This window comes from Cydia splendana, chromosome 8 (genome assembly GCF_910591565.1).
Source record: "Cydia splendana chromosome 8, ilCydSple1.2, whole genome shotgun sequence".
NCBI classification, from domain to species: domain Eukaryota; kingdom Metazoa; phylum Arthropoda; class Insecta; order Lepidoptera; family Tortricidae; genus Cydia; species Cydia splendana.
In genome coordinates, this window is record NC_085967.1 from 20,445,130 (window position 1) to 20,470,113 (window position 24,984).

The 24,984-nt window shown below is 37.7% G+C and overlaps 1 protein-coding gene across 3 annotated transcripts in view; it reads left to right on the forward strand.

Annotated features, from left to right (window-relative positions):
* LOC134793001 (protein outspread) overlaps nucleotides 1-24,984 on the forward strand; it is a 388,052-nt gene that overhangs the window by 307,810 nt on the left and 55,258 nt on the right. For all 3 annotated transcript variants that reach the window (XM_063764508.1, XM_063764509.1, XM_063764510.1), the window contains exon 4: nucleotides 9,553-9,741. In XM_063764508.1, coding sequence (XP_063620578.1) covers nucleotides 9,553-9,741 — 189 coding nt within the window. The remainder of the gene's footprint in view (nucleotides 1-9,552; nucleotides 9,742-24,984) is intronic.

Consider the following 24,984-nt stretch of genomic DNA (forward strand, 5'->3'; position numbering starts at 1 on the left):
ATATCTGCAAACAATTTTAACGACGAATAGAAAGCATCTACAGTCTTTGAGTTTTAAAATTTTGTTATTTGAATTTATTAATTAATATAGGTATGCCTTGTGATAGGTACATAATTAGGATAAAATACAATCGCTTATAAATGATTAAACAAACCTATGGGCGATTGTGTACTACAATGAATTTTACTGTCCGGCAGTCTGAGTTTTCATGGTCCGATATGGCATGAAAAAAACGGATGATTGGCTTGTGCACTTGTCCGTCTTTTTACTCGCAGGTGCGGCGCAGTGGCATGAAACACACACCCCCCCTAGCCCGCCCCCCCGCCCGGCCAAGTCATGAATAATACTAATTCCAGACGCAGTGCACAAGCATATCACGTTTTTCATAGCTGTCATCTCGGACCGGAAAAAAAACGGTCCGGAATGGGGAAAAGTAAAATGTCGGACGGTAAAATTACGTGTAGTGCACAAGCTACTATATACATTTAATGGCGTGCCATGTCGCACCGTATAAACTCGGACTGCCGGACAGTAAAATTCATTGTAGTGCACAATCGCCCTATTTTGATTAAAATTCCGGACCGACGCGACTTCAAAGCTCCCAGAAAAGAGTGTACCCACTCCAATTTTAATTCTTACCATAAGGCGATACGTCTGCACGTTTGCCTCCATTAAAAAAAATTAAATTCAGCCTGTATATTTAATAAACTGACCCATTGACCCATATTCTATTATCCCTAGTCACGACAATCTCATAATAAACCCGATTAGACACCCAAGTCTTAAGTCCCCAACCCGTCTCAGGCCCCACGCAGTCTTATCCCTAGACATACATTGCTTATAAAAGGCCGTATTTTTAACCATTTAATCGCTATAGACGTCAACTGACGCCCGCGGCTACATCCCAATATCAACTTTCGTGCATTCTAACAAGGTTCAGAATGACGCGCCGGCAGCGTTTTAAAGTTTACAAACTCATGGTTGTTATGACGTTCTTGGATCACAATACAGGAGTGTTTATAAAACACATATTGCTTGTGAAAGGACGGGTTTTTAAACTAAACTCTTGTCGGTTAAGATCTTTTGGAATAAAAGTACTGTTAATAAAGTATCAAACGGTATTGTTGATATTAGAAAGCGTTTGTTTTGATTAGATACGTCCCTTGATTGATGAGATGTGACTAAAACTGTTATAAACAATAAGTTTATAAAAATCTGGATATAGTTGAACGATATTAATTTCGACTATTAACCTGATTTTAGTTCGTTTTTTTAGCATTGGAAAAAAAGGTAAATTTACAATCTTGACGTGTCTTATTATTGAAAGACACATTTGAAAAATAAGCCACGGCAAATATGTAACAATTATGAATCATATACGATTATTTACATTCTTTTGCTTTCATAAGTAAATATGTAGTAACTGAATTTTAAAAAGCGTTTTTCAATTAAAGGACACATCAAGATCGCGTAGTATTTTTCGAATGCTAAAAAAATCGGGCAAGTGCGAGTCGGACTCGCGCACGAAGGGTTCCGTACCATATAAAAAAAAACAAAAAAAAAAGCAAAAAAAAAACGGTCACCCATCCAAGTACTGACCACTCCCGACGTTGCTTAACTTTGGTCAAAAATCACGTTTGTTGTATGGGAGCCCCATTTAAATCTTTATTTTATTCTGTTTTTAGTATTTGTTGTTATAGCGGCAACAGAAATACATCATCTGTGAAAATTTCAACTGTCTAGCTATCACGGTTCTTGAGATACAGCCTGGTGACAGACGGACGGACGGACGGACGGACGGACGGACGGACGGACGGACGGACGGACAGCGAAGTCTTAGTAATAGGGTCCCGTTTTACCCTTTGGGTACGGAACCCTAAAAACGAACTATAGTAGTAGCAGAACGAGCGTCAAGATCATTTTGAACAACTCGCCCGCTTAGCAACTATTGCTGCTGACTGTATCTACGGGTTTTACTTGTAACAGATTTCTAAAATGATAATTAACATTTGCAGTAATGATTTTAGAAGTTCTTGTTAAAAGTCACACATGTATTTCCTTCCCTCCTTCTTAAAAGTCACACATGTATTTAGGCCTGAACCTCACTCACATTTCATTCAAAAAGCACTCTAAACTTTCAGCGCCACCTACAAAGTTTTCCAACACTAATAAACTCAATAATTGTATGAACTGTTAAGTAACCGGGCGCGATCAATAACGCCAGCATATTTACATGCGCGCGCGCTATATAATATTCGAACTTTAACAATCTAATCTTGATATGGTATTTATTTGACACTCGCCTTCGTCCGCGTACCTAGAAGTTGTAAAACAGTCCTTTAACCCTCTCCTTACTAATTTTCAGCGAACATTGCACCCATTTGCACCCTATATATTAACTCACATTTATAGACGGGTCTAACGCGAAATTTATTCAATTACTTACCTTTATTTACCGACGTTTCGACACAGGTTTCACAGGTCGTGGTCGCGGCTAACTGATGTCCCAGCGAAAAAAAATATTACTTTTGAACCCTCTTTAGGGATGAATTTTGGAATTAAATTTAGGTATACTAAGTCTTATTCCAGGCAATAAAATATATGTGTGCCAATTTTGGTAAAAATATTTGATTGGTTAACGAAAAAACATCTGCAGTCAGCATCAAAAATCAAAAGTAGCGAATCAGTCGTCTATTTGAAGAAATGTGAGCGAGTGGCAGATACTTATATCGCGTTGTTTCATCCGGTACTATTGATGCTGTACCTCAGCATCTCGCACGTATAGGCACATCAGCAATATTCACTGCGAGTAAAGATACTTTTCAAATTAATATCCAATTAATATCTTTAATGCTCGAATTGGCCTTCTAGACCCAGACCGGTTGCTACGGCCTGATAGTCCTCTGACAACTAGTATATTTACAGTTCAATATATATTTACGATTAGTAAATATGTCCGTTCGTAAGCTGTAAATGTCCATTGGCTTTAAATGTCTACTGTGTAACTATTTCCTCCGTCTGTCGTGGAAGACGGTCGTAATCATAACCTTGAAGAAGTAATGGTCAATTGGTCACTGGCAAGGTAGACGGCGAAATAACTAATGACTAGAACCCAAGGTGGGGACCTGGTAGTTCTGAGGGCCTACCGCGAACCACGTTTGACATGTTGCCTCTCTGTCGCACTTGTAAATTCGTACGTTAGTGTGACAGGGAGGCAACACGTCGAACGTGCCGCCGCTGCCATAAAATCGGAAGTTACGCTCTCATTTTAAAACGACATTCTTAAATAGCATGAAATTTGACATGAACATATAGTTTTTGTTGCTAAAAATTATTATACAAATACATACATACAAGTCATACGATATTTTATTACATTATCTGCAACGAAAACTTGACCTTATGTATGTCTGGTACTAGATATACATAAGGTCAATGTGGCTAATTCCGTCATAGGGGTTATTCCGTCTACGAGCGTATATTTCTTTGATTTTCAATCGTAGGAAAAAATTAAACCATTTGCTTTTGATTGCTGAAACTAAAAGCAATCCCTGTTTTTTCGACGAAATTATCAATGTTGTTCGTTATTCGAGAAAAACGCTAGTGGACGGAATAGTCCCTATGACGGAATTAGCCACATTGACCTAAAATTTAGGTCCTAAATGTTTGTTACCTACTTGCATATTCATGTCAAATTTCATGTTATTACAGAATATCGTTGTAAAATGATTGCATAACTTCGATTGTATGGCGGCGATTTGGTCCGTGTGACCAAAGGTGTGGCTCTGTCTGAACATCAGGATAGTACTGATAAGTTTACAAAGTTTGTACTCTCCAACAGGCCTGAATATACAATCACGGCGTACTATAAACTCTGCAGTTCCAGCCCTAAATAAGGTCAGAAGCCTGTTATGTAAGGAATACTATGCAAACTACACCGAATACTAAACCACTGTCAATCGCACTACCATCTTGATTCACAAGTCATTGTCAATTCAACAGTACAACTACTTTACTTCTCAAACTTCCCATCTCTCCTCGAACTTCGTTGGAAAGTAAACTTTAATTTAACTACGACAGGGTTGATTTTAGAAGTACATTCCCTAATGGAATGGAGTGGTCGAAAGGGTAAACAGAGCGTTTGATTGGACTGAAGTACGGGTGTAATGCGGCTAGGAATGCATTCATCGGGCTGTCTTGTACCGGTCCTGAAAATTATGGGCGGGACGGAGGGAACCGTTGCGTAATCTTAAAGCTACGGTCACACTAAAGGATCGGCGCTTACTGTTACATGACATGACAGGCGATCACGTGATGCTTTCAATAGAAAACGATGCGCGGCCCGGTCTAACGTGAGTCATCCTTAAAGTTTCACGTCTGCTTTCTTGTTTAAAAATCTCTCTCTCCTATTCCCATCTGAGGGGGTTTAGCTTTCCCTGTTTGCTATCCTGTTAGAAATGTCTTCTAAAACTGTGCTGAACTAGATCTGTCATAATTGAATCCATCTTACTCGAGGGGTCCTCAAAGAAAAGTTCGTTTGGCTCCTTGTTAGCAGCCTCAATCTCCTTCATATTCTTCCTGTCTGCCTTTTGACTATTTACGGAATAAATTACAGTAAAAAATACCTACCGTTTTACCAACATTTTAACCTTGAATTCGGATTCAGCTACACTGTCGACTGTAGTTTGAATCAAAATAGTACCTTAAGTCAGATACTTATGTGTTGAAATAGTTATTTACGATACAAGTTAAAAAATAGGAAAATTGCAACTTGTGGTGAATTTTTAGAAGTGTTTTAAATCGACGAGTTGCGAATTACGTATTCGCACGTGCATCGTACAACGTTGTACAGTACATATGGCCCTTTAAATTTTCGACGTAGTTACGTAATGTGCTTATTATAGCACCGGTGTCGTAATGTAGCACCAGATGTACTGTAAAAGACCTAAAATAATATACAGGATATTAGGTAGTCATAAATAAAATGCCCCTCTATTTTCACCTGACACTGTTATATTATTACTGTAAACCCAAATTCGATAGCGCTTAATAACGCTTGCGCATTCCGTGCGCGCCCTTAGCCTGCGCGTACGACGAATACCTACGTCAAATTAGACCATTTTCGGACGCGAAAGTGCTGTTATAAATCCAATTGTCTCATTGTTTCTACGAGCCAGATCGCTTTTGTATCGGCACGTTTGTTCCGCGTTACTGATAACATCTATTCGCTATTATTTATGAGCAACTAGCAAAAACCCACATGGTATCTAGGAAGTTATATGCGGCTCTGGTCAGTTCGAGAATCCGCTGGCGGTGTTGCCAGACATTTTTCGTGACTGTGACATGTACGACAATGTGCGTGACTTCAGTGAAAGAAAATATTTCGTTATACACGAAAATTGGGACTTACGAACTATGTGTTACACCGGCCAACAGGTCGGTTTGGGGCAATTAATGGGACAAAAATGTTACTCTTCATTAAATAATGGTCACTTTTCATTAAATAAAACGCAACACTTCCTGGGAATCATTGGACTCGAAGTGGGAGTTGACGGGCATTAGTCTTGTGACAAATAAGTATAAATGACTGCTTAACATACAGTTTCATTCATTATGAATAGTATAGTAGTGGATTTCTCCAACAGTTAATTAAGTCTGCTGAATACTTCCGCCTTACTTAGAATAGAATAAGTAGCCATTGCTACGAATAATTGATGCAAAAATTTATATCTCTATAAATCTCAATCTCCCTGCTACTGTACTAGTATCCCAAGGACTAGTTAAGATCAGTATTGTGGAGGAGACCGTCTATCAGGTAAGACTGTCTACACGTTCTTTCGTCGTTTGTAACTCTTGTGTTTGTACACATGTCCACTTACAGAATGTTGGTTTTACTTATTGTTGTGATTGTTTTATTACATTTTTTGTTGAATTTATTGTGTATTTGCATACATTTAAGTATGTTTTATTGCAAATTAAGTGATTGATTGAGAGCAGTAGGAGCGGAGCTCTCCCTTTCTGACTGTGTCTGAGCGAAGTATGTATTCAAATACAAGAGTCCTTGCCCTTTGACGGTCTTTCCGACTAAAAATTATATATACCGGCCTTCTCTAACTAAAGAACTAAAGCATCTGCCCTGGTCAAGACCAAAATTCATGCTGAAATCTTGCTAGGTCGATATTTTTTTCCTTGTTTTCGAAACCTACTAAACCATCAACTTTTAATTGCAGTAGATCTTAGCATGCTTCCTTATCTCTTATTAATCAGGGCCGAGATGCAATCCTCAACGAAATGTGTTTTTGCTGCAGTCGGATGGGCGCGGAATCCCGTTGCAGTTCTATTTTCGAAACGTCGGCGCGCGGGCGACGGTCGTCAACCGTACTATTTCGAAGTCCGGTGCGCCGGCGCAAGATATGGACGATCAGGGAATTCTCGAAAACTCGCTGTGGAACGACGACGACGCCAAACTTATGGTTGGACATGAAAATTTTCAGTTTTTCGATGAAATTTGGAAACAGGGTTCCGAGATCCTTACTCAATTTCGTAGATTTTTGTTAGGACAATAAGAAGTAATCGTCGAAAAACAGGAAATTCTCTTATCCAAACACAGGTATGCTATGGCGTCGTTCCACAGTGTTGTTCTTGACTTCTGCTTTAAAGAAAAAAGTCAAATTGTATTGTATTTAAAACCACGTCAGTTTGAAAATTCATATTCCAGAACCATCGCTTTGCATTTACAGTAGGTACAGTTGTAACTAAGTGGGAAACATGTTCAACACATACTGACACGACTCCATCGTTAAGAAACAAGAGCATGTGTAGATAACACTGAAAAACGTTTATTGCCCAAGAATTCGGTCATCACAAGTCATAACGGGTCCGCTATCTCATCACTGGCTTGCACCGCTTGCACATTTGCATACCGCTAGGATGGCAGGTCACACGATAAATGCACCCGGACAAGGTCACAGGTGTGCAATTAGTCGTGTTGATTGGCGGCTGCAATCTGGCTTGCATCTTGATTGAACAGGAACACAGCGCATGCAAGTGGTGTGTGGGGGGAGCCAGAATTTCCCAGCACTATTCCCGGTTGTACTTATTCTTATAAACTCAGCGCGAATGATGGTCCATATGACAGTTCATTTTATATCGAGTACCTAAACGTAAAATGTTTGAATTATTTACAAATTTTTTAATACAGCACACAAACATTTTAACATTCAAAAATGTTTTTGGATGTTTAGCACGTTCATTTACTTAGAAATGTAGCTTTTTAAAAAAGTACTAAAAATATGGCAAAATATTTCTTCAATTATTTTTTTAATTAAGCCATACCAAAAGATACTTGGAGGAACTGTCATAGGAACATAGATGTAAGTAAATTGAGGTAGATACGGTACCAGGCACACGATCGTGAGCCATTAAATATAGGTTCCGGAACCTATATTTAGTTAGTCGTATGGGTGACGCCAACCTGTCAAGTTGTCAAAATCGTTGGATCAAATTTTAGTTTTGTCAACTATGAACGTCACACGTCTACATAAATAAAAGGTCGTTGCATATGAACCATTATTCGACGCGAGGGGTGTACGAGCACAATGCAGGTGGCATTTCTAAAGGTGGATATTTATTGAAAATTTTTGGAAATCAGAAAATAGGCCTACCACAAGTTTGGCGATCGCAACATGAATAAAAGTGCAACGAAAATTTGGACGAGCGTTAGATACAGGTAGATGACTAAAATAAGTAGAATATATAAGTTAGCCATGCAGGCTGATCAAATTTTCCGCAAATCACGGGACCAAAACACATCCAAAATATACCAAATATTTCGCAATGACCTTTAGGTTTTGAAATGCTCATCATATAGATCTCCTAATTTGAAAATAAGTCAATCGTCGTCAATTTGACCACCATTTGTCAATTTGACACCACCCAAACCAGCTCAACTCAAGAGGGAAATAGTTGTCGACTTCCTGACTCGTACATCAAATATATTTTCACGCTATTGCAGGTGCAATACTGCATTGTGATAAGGTGAAAATTGTATACATATATTTGACTAGGAGCTTCATCCATTACGCATGTTCCTGCGCACTCCATCCGACTAATTGCCGGACCTGTGACCCTGCCGGTCCGGTCCCGACAGTTATCCTAGCGGTATGCTAATCTGTCCTCTCTTGACGTGCATTTATTTACAAGATGTCAGTGTGACTCATGCAGTTTCCTGAGAAAAACTCGTTTACATTCTTTCATAAATGTAGCATAATATTTACTGTCGGTTTTGATATTTACAGCATGCTATTAATTGAAAAAAAAAAAACAAATTGCGTATTACAGGAGTCTTTAAACGGTATTTGAAGTTAATTATACAATCAATACCTGTTAAAACATCTTACGACCACTAAGACTCCTAGTCTTGACGATGTGACTGATAACGATTATCATTTTATCTCTGTCCCATCGCTATATTCACCGCAATACCAACTGGCAACTGAGGTAATAATGCTATCTCCTTTACCCTTGTAATGACCAACCACGAGTGAAAGAGATGGCATTATGACTTCAGTCGCCAGTTGGTATTGCGGCTACTATAGTTGAGGCAGAAAAAATCCCAGCACCTCCACCATCTCGACTTACATATTAGAATATATCTTAATAGGAATACATTTAGAGTTGATTTTCGATTGTAGGTTTATAGTAATAAAAAGGCATGATTTAATTGCTAGTATTTAATGAACTGTTAACTAATAGTACGTGTCAGAGTGAGGTATGGTAGAGCTGATGGGAACAGGCCAAAGTCTACGGAGAAATAGCTTAGAGCTATGGAGCTTTATCAGAACACGGGAGCCATTTGCGGGTTAGCGGTGTAATTTATTTTAATTAATTATGTGGAGTTATTGTATCTAAACTGTGGTCGGTGGTTCAAACGATCTTTAATTGTAGCTTTACACGAAAGATACATTTAACATAACAACCGATCTGATATTACCGATAGGTTAAGTCATGCTCAGGCAAAAGGCCGCGTTGTCTTGAGATATTTTATGCCATTTATCGGATCATTAAATATTGACAATGCAATGTTGTTAATGTTATTTAGATAACCAATATTGTAGCAATAATTTACATAAAGGGAGTTTCGTGTATTGCTTAGTTAAGTTAGTTATCATGCCAAGATTTTAACAGCATAGGGTACGCTTTCCATTCCATTCTTTTTTTTTAACTTCCACTTCTTAACCTGACTTTCGTAATATGACGATCTTTTGTCCATGCTTGCCACTTATATTATTGACCGAGCCGAGCGAAGGTCTCCGTTTCAGGTTGGACAAGAATGTTTTCGCATGGATGTTCTTCTCTACAGGTCCCCTTTTTCAACCGATTCTCGTGAAATTTCGTGAGGATTGACTGGTTTTTTCGAATCTTTTTTTTTTTCAAAATGGCGGACTATGGGGTTCGCGAGGTCTACAGATCACAGAGCCACTAGTCTAATATCTCTGAAATAAATCGACGAGAAATTATAACAAAGAATTAACCATGTTTTTTCTTCCACAGCCAGACACAGTCCCACAAGCCAGTATCGACATGACAACGGTCCTGGAAGTGAGCGAGGCGGACTCCGTCACCGGCCATGCACATAGCCTGGCGGTGACGGCGCCGGAACGAGTCACGTTCGTGAAGGGAACATGTAGAGAAGAGGCGAGATGGTGGGCTGACGTGCTGAGCGTGTATCCGAGGAGCAAGGTAAGTTTTCATGCCATAAGTTTTTTTTAACAGTATCAATATTACTTGCACCATTCCACTAACCCGAGGTTAACCGATTAAACCATTAACGCAGTGTTTAATTGTACTGGTAACCATGGTAACTCCATTTTTAACTGGTTAACCCCGGGGTTAGTGAATGATCCAAGTGGCCCTTATAAAACAGATAAGTAGGTATATAAAGTAACATTTTTCTAGTAATAGAGCTATAGTTTCCTACTTGTAAACAAATATTAATAAAACTTATTACTAAGTATAAATGACATGCGTATGTACTAGTATGTGTGTCGAGATATAAGTTACTTGGCCTTTAATTGTAGATTGTACAACAAGGGCATAAAGTGACCCATTTTTACCCGAGGCAATTTTTTGGTCTGAGCGATGCGAAGACCAAAATAGTAGACGAGGGTAAAAATGGACATTTATGCCCTTGTTGTACACTCTGCTTTTCACTTCGATTGCGAGGAAAATAAAACACATTTTTCACGGCAATTTACACCACGAAATTGTCGTAAAGCGAAAGAACATAATACATAACCAATTCCCGCCAACTAACTTTTTAATAATTTTTTTTTAATTTTCAACATGTGATCAGAGTTTCAGACGGTTGGTTTTCTGCCAAGTCAAACATTTCGGAGCATTTTTGAACGATAATCGACTCTTATTTTATGTGATTTACTAAATTTAATGACAGAAAATACGGATTTCTAATAAATTGTAGCAAAAATAGAATAATATAACAAGTTTTGTCATCTACACAATTTTATTGCTCATTAAAATTGTGCAATATGTTTTAACTGTTTGGCTGTTGAGACCGATTACCTTAGTCTTAGAACAGTGGTTCCTAACCTGGGGGTAATTACCCCCGTGGGGGTAAAACTGGTATTTTACGGGGGTAATAAGCTAACCTAATATAACAATACAACAAACGTACACGTTTTATTTTTTATTACCATTGGGAGGAGGGGTAAAATCAGGTTCCCTAGTTAGTTATAGGGGTGACCGGACTGAAAAGGTTAGGAACCACTGTCTTAGAAGAAAATTTTACTTTTATGCTCTAGAGCATAAAATGCGATTTTATGTCGTCTACGCACGACATAAAGGTGCACTTTTTGAGCATGAGAAGTGAAAAAGAATTTTGCATTGTAAGCTTAAATATAAAAGGAAGCCGCGATGAACTTACAAACGTAAAGAATGTCAGACGAGAGAATGCAATTGCAAAAGCTACTAAAATAGTATCCCCAGTAAATGATTGTAAGTTATAAATGTCAAAATATACCAACATAACAATAATTCATAATTTAAATGTAATAACCGCGGCACCACAAAGGATTGATTGTGATAAACTGGAGTATAATCTGAATTCCCAATAGCATTCTTATAATTGGTGCGCCCACGGCTAACGGTCATCAACGACTCAATATAGACACAAACAAACAGACAAAAGTACCAGACCGATTCTGTATTAACAATTTGATATAGTTTTAATTGTTTTGACACGACCTTGGCCGTGACCAATCATGATTCAGCGTCAGCGACTCACGCTTTGTCCGTAAAGGGATGACACATGTTGAATTTTGTAACAAAATCTAGTTAAATAGATAGAAAATGAGCAATTTATCTTAATATCTGAACGTTTAAAAAATTATAAAATCTCATTTATTCTAAATTTAATATAAGTTTATCTTAACTTCCAATATTAATAAATGGTACTGTTCGATTCCTCACATTTTATTAAAAAATGTATTCCATGGCAACTATATACAAAAACGCAATATTTCACTGACAAGACGGCTTTACGTATACCGTTTAGTAGGGGGAGTTTTGTGGGTAGAGTACGATTGTCTTATAGACAGTAATTTCTGACTTTTGTATTGCTTAATTAAGCCTTTACAAGGCAGAGTGAATATATTTCCCACATGATTTTGAACTTAATTTCAAACTGATAGAGTTCAAATGCTTCAATTATGCTTAACTCCTGAGCCCCTTATGTCTTATAAAGGGTTCAGTGCAATGAGTCCCATATACGGCTCAAGGTCGTATCAAAATAAAAATTAATACCTTATCAAGTTGATAAAAACAGAATAGGCTCCTCCTAATATGGCCCGAGTAATATAGGGTACATGAGAGGGGTAGGAATTAATGTTTCTATGGCTGTGTCCTGTCGCCGTTTATCTAGTGGGCGGGGTTGTTCATTTCAGTGCGTATATATGATGGCTACCAATACACGCAAACATAATTAATTAATTCCGTTTTTATTTGAGGTTTAACTGGAATAGCGTGCAATGTAACTTGCTTTTTAATAAGTATTATGTTATGGGGATAACATTGCGATATTTTATCTAAAAAATTAACTTTATTGATAACGAACAAAATGAGAAAAAAGAAACATTAAAATTTAAACTATACTACATATAACAAATCTTAAACTAAACTTAGAAATAAAAGATGCTCCCCAGGTCACCTTCATGCGTTATGGTGCCCAGAAGGCTGGCAGCGTTACCTTTTTGGATGGCCAGGCTTATCCTCTGACCGAGGTAGCTGCCAGCCCTCATATTTTATCGTGTCTGGCCAAAATTTCGGTTTCGACAGGTTTTAGCATAAAAATTATGTTTCTGTGTATTTTTTAACTTTATGGTGCACAATAAAGAATATTTACTTACTAGGACAAAACAAATCTTCGGTTTCGGCACAAAATCCGGGTTCAGTCAGAAACTTATTTTATCTCAGTAAAATGGTGGTTGCACTTGTATACAAATAACGCGTAATATACTGTAATAAAGACAAATCCTTCATTTAACTGACTTTCTAAGAACCGAGTGGCAGACAGGTTTATGTACACATTACACTGTGCTGTAATTTGACGCACATTGTCTAAGATACCTTATGAATTGTGTCGTGCGTCATCCTTTGCACTGTGTCGCTTGGTGGCGCTTTGCGTCAGACGACATTCATTTGTTTCGACGTTACACATGTTTATATGAAGACATAGCTGACTCCTTCTGAAAAAGTGTCGCCAGTTTTTTCCCAACGCCAACTAACAAAAGCTGTACCACATTCAAGCGTATTACGGTGTAAACGAAACTAATACCATTATATACAATACTTTTTATTTTATTGCACACCTCGTACATTATACTATAATTATATAATATGATAATTGATAATATAACTAGGTAGAATATACAACTGATAATGATAACTGACTCCACTCCACAGTCAAGCTTTGTGAAGCATTTAAAATAGTTTAAAAAAAAACACAGATAATTGTTGTAGAATTTGCACATTATATACGGACAAGCAGACAACCCAAGACCGACTGTCTTGGCGCCGTAAAACGAGGAGGGCTGACCCCAAATAAAGGGATAAGGCACTGCAGAAGAAGAAGAAGAAGAAGATACGGGACGGTATTCGAAAAAGAACAGTAAAAAGATAATTATATTAAATAGTCCCTCATTACAGACTTACAAGCCTGCAGCTACTCGTACCTTCGCTCTCAAATATAACATTAGCAACATTGTATGGGCGTGCTTAAGGCTGATAAACTATAAGAATACCAATTTATTTGTAATTTAAATAATTGGAATATAATTATATTTTATTCAATGAATGGTTTATTATGTGCTGTCTCATTTTTACTACCCCACTGAGAGGATATTATTTTATGTGTTGGAAATTAATAGATAGTTGAAACATATAGTATAGCGGTGTCAGTGTCACATTTTAGTGTTTTTTTACATGACTATTGTGTGGTAAAGCGTACACTTGACTCTATTAGCGTTATTCATAAGCTTCTGTCAAATTTTACAAGCCAAGCCAAGTTTGGATAAACGTTTGTGCCCCCTATTTTGACGTTTGTGTTTGTTTGAAAGATAAACGATTTAACAAAGCAAACTTTTAAGAGTAACGGGGTTAATGGGTACAAAAAAATGATTTTACGGCATTGTAGCATGCCTCAAAAACTATGTGGCACAGTGTCTCTTGACTTAACGTCTCCGGAATGACATTTAAACTGATTCTGCCGCTGGTCGCATTAAGCTTAATTCTTTGAAGTCAACGCGCTAATTACTAAAAGGAAAGGATTAAGGGTTACCGCGGAATGACAATTACTATATAATGACGTAATATTGTTATTAATATTATCTTTTAATCATTTTAATTTTATACAATTAATCATAATTAAATGTTTTAAGATTATCTGGTTATATAATATGGACCCAGGAACGTTCGGAGCGTATTTTTTTTTCAAAATGGACAATTTTTTAATTACATATCTCAAGTTTAGACGACATAATGCCTTTAACCATTTAATATCATATAAAATTGTATTGTCACAACAGATTTATATATGCGTGTACCATAATATTATTTACATAATACTTACTATGAATTTTACAATGTCAGTAAAAAAAGATTCAGATGAATTGACTACATCTATTTTTAAAAGTCTGTTAAGAGTTCTTCAATAAAAATTAAAGAGAAGAGGCTGCCGGCTGCCTTCGTCGCTTTAAATGTGTGAAATCTGCAATTCAAATGACTGGCCATTTCACATAAACATGTAGTTAGACCGTCATTATGTAAAAAGCATAATAAGTAATTTTCCTATGGAAAAGCTCATTATTTAGCACTTGGCTAATAGGGGCAATAAATTGAAACGTTCATAGAGTGACAGCCTAATGCGAGTGCGCGCGCGCAGGGCCGCTAGCATGCTTCGGGAAAAGACTGTCGGCTCGATTCGGAAAATGAATTAGATTTCTACTAGACTTCAACAAGTTACGATACGGATAATTTAAAGATATTTGTAAGATAGATATGTCAAATTTGACGTTTCCGCGATTCTGCAGGTCCTCTTGAACGATTTCGACAAGTTATGACTTAGATATCCAAGTCACATCTAGTCGATATCTGATTTAGATCTAGTTGATCTCTAAATCGTCTCAAGATCTTGTGATTATCTCGAAATCCGAATAGGCCTGTGTGAGGCGAATATGCGCTAATACGACCATTTGAATCCAATCATTTAAATGTCTCTTTCTATATCGTTGCTGTTTTATATCTATATCAACACGACACTTTACTCTTAGACGTTTTTGCCACTTTATACGTGGCATGTACAATAAACAAATCTATTAGCTTAGCTACACTTACACTATCCAATTTGTCGATCAAAGAAATTAAATAGATATAAATTAAACAGATATCAGTTTAGAAATGACTTCCATGCCCAAAATACTAAACACATTCGTAGCCTTTTCAAATTTTACGTTAAAATTGTCTCACATCACAACATGCTAGAGCAGGGCACATTACAAATGTAAACACCGTGTTTGGGCTCTTCCTTAGTGCGGGTAATGGTAGCGCGGATGTGGAGAAATTACACTCGACTGTATTAGCCACTGTACGGCGCATACTCACGGGAGAAAATCAGAAACATTTCAATCCATGCCGCTGTGTGACTTCTTTTCGCCATCGCTCTACGCGACGACGTTTCCATCTTCACCACTTAGATGGTTGGCAGTCTCCATTGCTCTGTCAGCTCTGTGCGTTTCTCTAGAAACTTCCTGCCTCGTACAGCTAAACTGTGTCCGCAGTATGTGCGGACCAATACGACCTTCAAACCTTCAAGAAAAGAGAAAGAGTGGAAAACACGTAGTAAGAAAAACCTTCAAGCAACGCATTTGTGTTACAGGATACCATTACCGGCACCATTGCCAAAAACAAGACAGCGAATGAACGCGACCTACTCTATTAGGTTACCCTTACTAAATAAAGTATAATTTTGAGGTTCAGGAACCTAAAAAGGGAGAAATACCAGTGGTATTTTTATCAATAAAAGGAGCTCGCTTTTTCAAACTGAAGACTTTTCTTTTTATCTATACTTTTGTCATTTTTGTGTTGTCTTATTTAATGCATTTTTCAGCAATTTTAATTGTGTTTTGAGGATGAAATTTAGTATGACTGTTTAGGTTTATAAATAACTTACGTAATTTGACTAAAGTTGTGACAGTGACAAGTAAATAAATATCAGGGGACATCTTACACAGATCAACCTAGCCCCAAACTAAGCAAAGCTTGTACTATGGCTGCTAGGCGACGATATACATAAGTATGTACCTATATAAGTATATAGATAAATATATACTTATATACATAGAAAATACCCATGACAGGAACAAATATGTGTGTTTATCACACAAATACATGCCCGTACCGGGATTCGAACCCAGGACCATCGGCTTCACAGGCAAGGAACTACCCACTAGGCCAGACCGGTCGTCGAGTGCAAGTGTTCGTAATATCCGCCTCCCCGAGTGTGCAGCGTGCTTAAATTATTATCGTTGGCGTGCACCTGATGAGTGCGGAGTGCGAGGGCGTGGCGTTCACACTCGCCAATTGTTTTGCTTCCGGAGCTTAATGCCGTGCGCTAAACGTGTGATATTACTCAAAAACATGTTGACTAGATCAGATCTAACTTACTAGACTACAAAGAGGCAAAAACCGGCAGGACTATAAAGATTCCAGGGGAAACCCGTTGAGTTGAAACAGCTCTGTGTGCCTCTCGCGCACTTGACGCTAAAGTCACCAAAAGAGCAAATGGCACCAGCTGCCCCGCTCAGAAAATCCATATCAAAAAAAAAAAACGTTGAGTTGAAAGTGATGTTCGCGCTATTTCAGGTCCAATATGACCTTCAAACCTTCAAGGGCTTGTGCACAAATCACGCGAGGCTCGATAGGGGAGGGGGATCATGAAAAAAATCACGACAGATCACGTTGGGAAAGGGGGGGTACAAGGAGACCTCACGTGTATTTTTCTACAGTGAACGAAACTAAGAAAAAATACCTACCACAGAGTAGATAATTTTTCTCGGTTTCGTTAAACATAAATCTTCACTACTAACTTCACATTAGCGAGTCTATTTTACGAAATTTTGGAGCGTGTGGTCGAATTATGTCCTATGAAAAAATTTCAAAAAATACACGTTAAGTTATGTGTGGGAGGGGGGTAACCTAAAATCTCACCAAATATCACCAAGGGGGAGGGAGGGTCAAAAGGTAGCCGAAATTACCTCGCGTGATTTGTGCACAACCTTCAAGTAAAAACGTACTCCCATCTAAAAGGCCGGCACCGCACTCTTTTGGATATAGTTTGTAAAGTTTTACAGCTAGTGTTCTCCCCGCATTGATGTGGTGAAACCTTGGCAACGCTCAAGATTTCCCTAATCGAGACTCTCGCTACGATCATGGCTCAATTTTGGAATCTTTCGCCTGCTCGGGTATCAATGCACGAGGAGTTAAACAACAAATTTGCCCCCTTATAAAATAAATTACTATTAGATATGTATTTATTTAAACTTGGTAAAATCAACTGACGAGAAAGACAATTTACTGCAATTCCAAGTTATTCTAAAGTGAGAATATTTAATCCGGTTGCTATATATTTTTCAATTCATCTTATTATTGCTTCTTAAAATCGATAAAAGATCGATAGTAGCCACGCTTCTGCTATATATAACCCAATCAAGCTCATCATTACCTAACCAATGACTTGATCACGTTTCAAACGAGTCTACCCATTGACCACAGGAAGCCAGCGCCGGTTTTTGCTATCCGTACTATACTGGTCTATTCTTTATTCAAAAACGAAGTATGTTGCTATGGAACTCTTTATGGAAACGACATTTGGACTTTGTTGTATTCTTTAATCAAAAACGACGTATGTCACTATGGAACTTTTTAAAGAAAGAACATATTGACGTGGCATTTTACTATGGTGAACATGTTTTAAAAAAGTACGTCTTATGTCACAATGGAACTCTTTAAAGAATGGGCATTTCGACGTGGCTCTGTACTATGGTGAACATGGTTTGAGAAAGACGTCGGTGAGTCAGTCATCTTGATGAGTGTATGTAGTTTTGTGGAACAGGAGACAATGACACTGAGTGGGACTAGTTTTCTGCCCTTCTTTTTGTTTGCGGCACGAGTTTCATTGATTCGAGGTTTTGCTCTATTTTGCGACGGTACCGGTTTAACCAGAAAGCCTACACGTCAAAATCTAGTTTTGGTATTCATTATACACATTCGTCATCACTCATCATGCCCTTCAAAATGAGTATTGTGTTTTCTTCTCTCCTCTTACGCTGATTTTGTAAATTAACTTGGCTTTAGTGTTAATTCTCTTTATAATTGTAACAAGCACTAGTCTTAAGATTGAGAGAAATATATAGATGCAATAAATAAATAAATAATAATAAATATGACACAGGCAGGCATATTGTAGGTACAAAGCTCGACCTAGTTCCACAGCAAGCTCAATAAAGGCTTGTGTTGTGGGTACTAAAGAGTGGAAGAGTAAAAGAGTGGGAAAATGATTAAGGGTATAACTGAAGAGATAAGTTCTGGCAAAAAACCACAGTCAGTAGTTCCACCAATAATTATTTTCTAAAACTAAATAAATAGCAAGATTTCAAATGCATCTCGCGATCAAGGAAGCACTCGATACCATCATAAACTCCTTAGGGCACTCTCACACTAACTCAAGTAACTCATGTGGTGACTACCAATAAGATATAATTTCCAACGTTCTTACTGCCCTTATTAATCCAAGTGAAAACGTTCCTTGCCAGTCAGATATTAAGGTTAGATTTAGACGAACGATTATTGGAGTCCTTTAGTGGGTTTATTTATTAAAGCCAGTCATTTGCGACCATATTAGACGCAGGCGCAAAAACGCGTCCGCTTGACGGCTACGGCTGTCATGCGCTGTTACTCGCAGAGCAGATTAATACACAGATATAATGTGAACCAACCAAGAGCATGTCGGGCTACAAAATACTACTTACTTAATTTAACAAAACATGAATCCAAAATGTCTTCCACTACTCGTCTGGGTCACATCTGGCGACACCAGAGTCCTGATATGGGGTCGTTTAAACTCTTAAATGGCTCAATTTGACACCAAACACATGTGGAACACGTCAGGCATGCATCTTTAACCTGATTGGGCTAATTCGGAGGCAATTTCAATTATCATGCTTTTTTATACTGATACTGTTTTAAAGACGTTTCAGTGTAAAAGTATGGACAGAGCAGACATCTAATTTTATCGCAATTCTTCTTAGTTGTTTTTTCTTATACTTATCATCCTATTTCTTCTTATTATCCTTATCCTATAGTATCCATCGAAAGAAATATTATAGTATTTTTCACATAGCTTGGGCAGAGTGACAGCTGCTCAAGTCCATACATTTTATACCCTTAATACGCCCAAGCTATGTGATAAATACTAGGTATAGTAATGCTAAATAAGATGCTTTTTCAGTTCTTTTTCCTGGGCTTTCCTTGATATGAGATATACGATAGTAAGTTTGTCTGTCCGTCTGCCAGTTACCTTTTCAAGTTATCACGGCTAAACCGTCCTTTCCACCGAAACGTCCGTCCTTGATGAAATTTAGCACGTGGACAAATATTTCAAAAAAGCACCTCAAAAAGAAGTAGGTGTAATTATAATGACCTGATCCCTCGCGGGACGAGTTGCTTAAGTGCCATATTTGATTGATATTTTATTAAAACGATGATAGCCGACCAAAAAGGCATTGCCGTGGTTAAATTGTCAAACGACCCAACTGTGGTGGATGACATCATGCGCTAATGCACATCTGATCGCCGGCTGCAACTGGGTCGCGCGGTTTCAGGAACCTGTCCCAGTTTGAGACCAGTGTTAGTTACAAACGCTTCCTGAATTGTACGCTCCAAGTCTCCAACAAACCATTATAAGTACGCCTACTGATGTGCCGTTGGAAAGTTTCCAAAATTGCAAAATTTCCTCTTTGAAAATATTCGGAAACTTCTATTTCCATTTCCAAAATGCAAGTTTCTTTTGTTTCCTGTGAAATCTTCCTGAAATATCAGAGAACTTTTCCAACTCCAACCGCGATACGATAACGATCTGTATCGGTATCGTATTGCTGTGACATCTTATAAACATCGTTCGAATTAGGCCGTGTGTTGCCAATAATTCGGGCATGTCCCAACTTTCGGCTACCGGACTCGATTGGACTCGGAATCTGTCACGTTACATTGGTGCCCGTTAGTGTTACCCGAGTCGGGACCTGAATCACCAAGTCACCAGTGCTCGCGTATCCGATTGGAATATAGATCGAGTTGCAAACACTCGGTTTTCATGCGTCGGCGTAACAAACCTATTCTGGATAACACAATTTTTTAATACAAACGGTATTTTCCACAAAATGGTACCTATCTCCTAATTTTCTTGAAAGTATATAAAAAATAACATGAAACTCTCATGCGAAGGAAGGCTATGCAGGTTTCAAGATGTTTTTCTTCACCGAAATAAATATCAAATGATATTCTGTACATATGTTCCGAAAAATTTATTAACCCGCGACCTCCGGATGAAAGTCGTACGTAAGATCCGCTCAGCCACCGCTTGGCATATCTACACAATCCATACTTAATAATATTATAAATGCCAGAGTGTGTCTGTCTGTTACCTCTTCACGCTTAAACCGCTGAACCGATTAAGTTGAAATTTGGCATAGAGATACTTTGAGTTCCGGGGAAGGACACAGGTTTTATGTCGGAAGTCATCCCTAAAGAGGGTGAAAAGGGGGGTGAAAATGAGAAAAATTTATGAACAGTAATAATATATGCTCAAAATTATTGCCATCAAACGAAGTCGCGGGCAAAAGCTAGTAGGTACAATTTAAAACGCCATCATCTCCCCAGCACCCAGAATAAGACCCCGACTATTGTCCGAGTGACCTGAAACGACGCTCGTTTGATATTTACGCCGAAATCGAGTTACGGCCCGATCGGACGGTTACTCATTTCATTTTACATCTGTCCTATTTTACTCGGCTAATAAACTTTAGCTCAGTTTAGCGGGCTCCTATTTTATACTGGTAAACTGATACTGGTCGATAACATAGATAAAGGAATATTACGATAAGACACGTAAAGTCAGCGACGGAATATATATTGACGCTATATAACTCTATGGCTCTCAGTATATTTTTGGCTTCGACAAACGGTCAATATGTCTGAAGCTTAATCTGGCTTTGCATATTACCCGATACACAATTTCCCGATATTAAAAAAAGTTGTTTATCATGGTTCCCATATAACGACGATATATATAATATACACATATATATGTACAAGCCCTGGTAAGGGCATTTATTTGTGTGATGATGATGATGAACACACAAATAAATGCCCTTACGAGGATTCGAACCTGGAACCTCCTGCTTCATAGGCAGGGTCACTATCGATTAGGCTAGGAGGCCGTTTCATTGATAAATTGATAGATCACAATTTGTAATAATAAAAAAATACTAAAACTAAATATTTTCGAAATTAATTTCTTGGGGTTAGATATGAGGATATTGGGTATTACTTGAGGTATATTTTACAAAAAAGAATGCAACGGTTTCGTATCTGGAGAAGCCCAAACTTGGTATGTTTTGAAAATTATTTTTATTTTAATTCAATGCAAGTGACGGAATTATAATAATGTGATATATTTTTAGAACCGGCTCAAAATGTCCTTTCATTTAATACCACACACGATAGGTTTCTGGACAAAAATTTATTTTATTCCATACAAAAAATAGATGACGTCATAACTCCTTTCCGTTTGTTTTTTTTTTTGGTGCTTCGGGTCAAATTGATTCAAATGGCCTAAAGATTAATCGTGCCGATTTCCATACCTTTAACACCATTTGCAGCTGATTTTGGTCAACCGCTAGTACTATACTATGTCCTTACACTCCTTACATATGTCATAACTTTTGTGCGGCAATATAATATTTGACGTTGTCAACATACGCGCCGCTGTACGGTGGAGTCGCTGGTCATTTTTGAGCTCTAGTCGGACTTCTATATGTATCCCAAAAAAGATGCAATAGGTATTATGCATACATTTATACCTCTTTTTATATTGCTTGTATACACATGTACGGTAGATACAAAGAAATAATGGCTTATATTTATGACACGTAATACAAAGGTGAAATAGTTATTTGTACAACAAGAGATCAAAGTTTGATATTTCTTTGAGTGCTTATTTTGAGTCCCGTGCAAGCGAAAGATTCTATAATAGATTCACGAGCGTAGCGAGTGAATCTAATTTAGAATCTTGAGCGTAGTAAGGGACTCAAAAGCGCACGAGATGTAAATAACTTTGATCTCGTGTAGTACACAAAATTTTTCACGGGAGTAGTGAGAACATACCTATTAGAAAACTTGAAAAATGTAATCCTTCTTCATCACTTAATACCTATACACTCATGTTTTCTTAAGATATACAAACAATTAAGTTTAATTACCGCAATCGAACACAAAAACAAAACGTAATAATAAATTTCAGTAAAATAATATGGAAATAACGAACAACTGACATTTCAATCGACAACGTTTTTTTGTAACGGAAAGATACGGTCCGAATTGCGGATACGTACTACCTATTTGTCAACTATAGTAGAAATTCTTAAAAGTAAAATAATTAATTTTGCGTGATAATCTGTGTATTTTTTGAGTTCATTATTTTAATTGTACAATAAAATACCTAAAATATAGTATTTTTATCAGTTTTTATCAAATCTTAAACATTATTTTTATTAATTAATTATTAAGAATTCATACTCGTACGTGGTTTGGAACGATGCGTTCTGAAGTTTTTCGGGGGTCTATTATAAACCGTCAATATACCGTTGAATGTCGTTTGATCTTTTTTTTGTCTGTTTCTTTTTGCTAACAGCGTGAAAGGGACAGAGATAATAGAACCCAAGTATTTCGAACTTGTATTAGACCCCGCATGTTGAAATGACATTTGACTGTAAAAGTCACTTGAATGTCATTTTGTCTCACTCAGTGAGCAAAATCGCATTTTGCTCACTGTTTTCAAGAAGCAAAGTACCCTTGTTCGATCTGCTGACGTGAAAATTGTTATAATCGGAATAATCCAATAGAAAAATGATCTGAACTCATGAATCTCATGATATATAGATTTATAGCTGCGATGACCCTAATAAATTCATTTACAACCTAGTTTAACAAATAAGTTGCCATAGGTAGGTACAAACCTGTACACAGAAATCGAGTTCCTAAATTGACACTTCGTACCTGTTATCTTCATAACCAGGCCACAATGCCAATCATCCCATTGTCCTAGTGCGAATACTTTACATTATAGTATCTAAATAACTCACTCTCTATGTGTATTATACGGAGATAAGGCCTTTCAGTTTCGAGCGATACAATAATTGCAGTTTACTCAAACACAAAAGGGCGTAACTTGTTTGAGTTTTATATTGAATTGTGGCGTTTTAAAAGAGATATTTGCACCATTTGAATGCAAAGTGGGTCCTCGTAGTAGCCGACATACTGACCTGAGCTAACCAGATAATTATACGGCAGAGTGCTAGGTTTTAATGGGCAATCGCGCTTAAACTGATCGGAGAAACTGGGTGTTTTTGCAATTGATTAACGAGATATTGCCTTTGGCAATACGGTGTAAATGTGACAATTTCTTCTTCTTCTTTATATTTAAGAGCTGTGCTCTTGTCGGTGGAGCAATCTAACTACACTGGTTTAAATAATATAAATATGTATATCTTCCACAAATCGACTTAGTGTCACATAAGCACATAACAATACAAAACAGGATTACAATCGCCGAAAATGGATACCACTCAGCCCTGTATCACTCAAGTGTTCCCATATGTCAGTGAAATCCTAACATAATGGCATAACCCTAGACTCCCTCTTTGTCCATCTTCTCCATTGAACACGAATTGTGTGATGTCTTTGTCGTTTTATTTACTTGTATCTCTCGTGAACCATGATAACCTTGCTGACGCCAAGTCAGCATTTCTTGGCCATCTTCCCTCGATATATGTACCATTTATTCTTATTTACACAACAACTAAACCTCTTCACATAATAGTATCAGTGGCGGATTTGCAGTCTTTGCCCCTTTCGCAGCGCATGATTGACTACATTTTAAGTTATTTTTTGTTCTCATCAGCGAATTTTTTGGCACAATTTGCCGCCCCTAATTTTTTTGTCGCCCTAGGCCCGGGCTTACTGGGCCTTAGGTCAAATCCGCCACAGTATACTGGTCTATCTGAGGCAGAGGCTCTTTAACTGTTAGTGAATAGGTTCCAGCTACCAGTGTCGAAAGCTGAGCTATAAACGTGGTGTTTGATTCTATGTCGATGAGCTTACCCAATTAAAGTTATTGCGGTCCTTAAAAGATAGTGTTAATGTTACTGGATAGGTAGAAATCAGTGTTAATAACCAACTAGAACAGCGGTATCAAGCTAGTATTAATGTCAAAGGCACAGTTGGAGTCGGCTGGAAGTGCCAAACTAGACGTAGCACTTGGCGAGAAAACTTAGAGCGGTCCGACTCTAAGGGCCTAAACTTAACCTGGAGTTACCATGGTTACCAGTACAATTTGACACTAGGTTAACGGTTTAACTGGTTAACCCCGGGTTAGTGGGATGATGCAAGTGACCATAAGGCATAAAGTCTTCAGATTTTGGAATTTGGTTTCGAATTGTAAAATGATTAATGTACTTCTGATTTAATCTTTTTGCGTACAGGTTTTTAGATATTGACCATTAGCCTAGTTTTCGTAAATGTTACCTAATTGGCCATATAAACAAGTTGTCACAGAGTATCTAACCCGCTCGGTGACGCACGCGGCTTTTTTTCCTGCGCGCGCGCAGTTCAGGGCAATTAAGGTTCAGCCATCGATGCCGCTAGGCTGTACAAAATGAAATAAAATATTATAAGAAGAAAAAAATAGCTTTTTAAAGTGGCTGTGTGTGCTGTAAACCTCGCATGACCATGGCTCCGCCGCTTAGAAAACACTATATGTATAGACTAAAAAAATATAATTATAATTATCCATATCCAACCTGCTCACAAAATTTCATGAGAATCGTTTGAGAAATGCGGCCTATAGGACACCGCCACTGATTCAGACCAGTGTAAATAAAGTATTTACAATTAATAGGATAAAACGGGAAGAAAAAGTTTTAAACAAAATGTGCCTACTTTAATTGGTTTTTCTTTTCCCAGTTCCTTACCTACCTTACTTCGTGACGCTAAGATTAAAAAAATGAAGCCATAAAACCCCCCTCCTGACATAATACGATCAGATTTAGAAAGTACATGGACTGAATAGCATCCTCTATG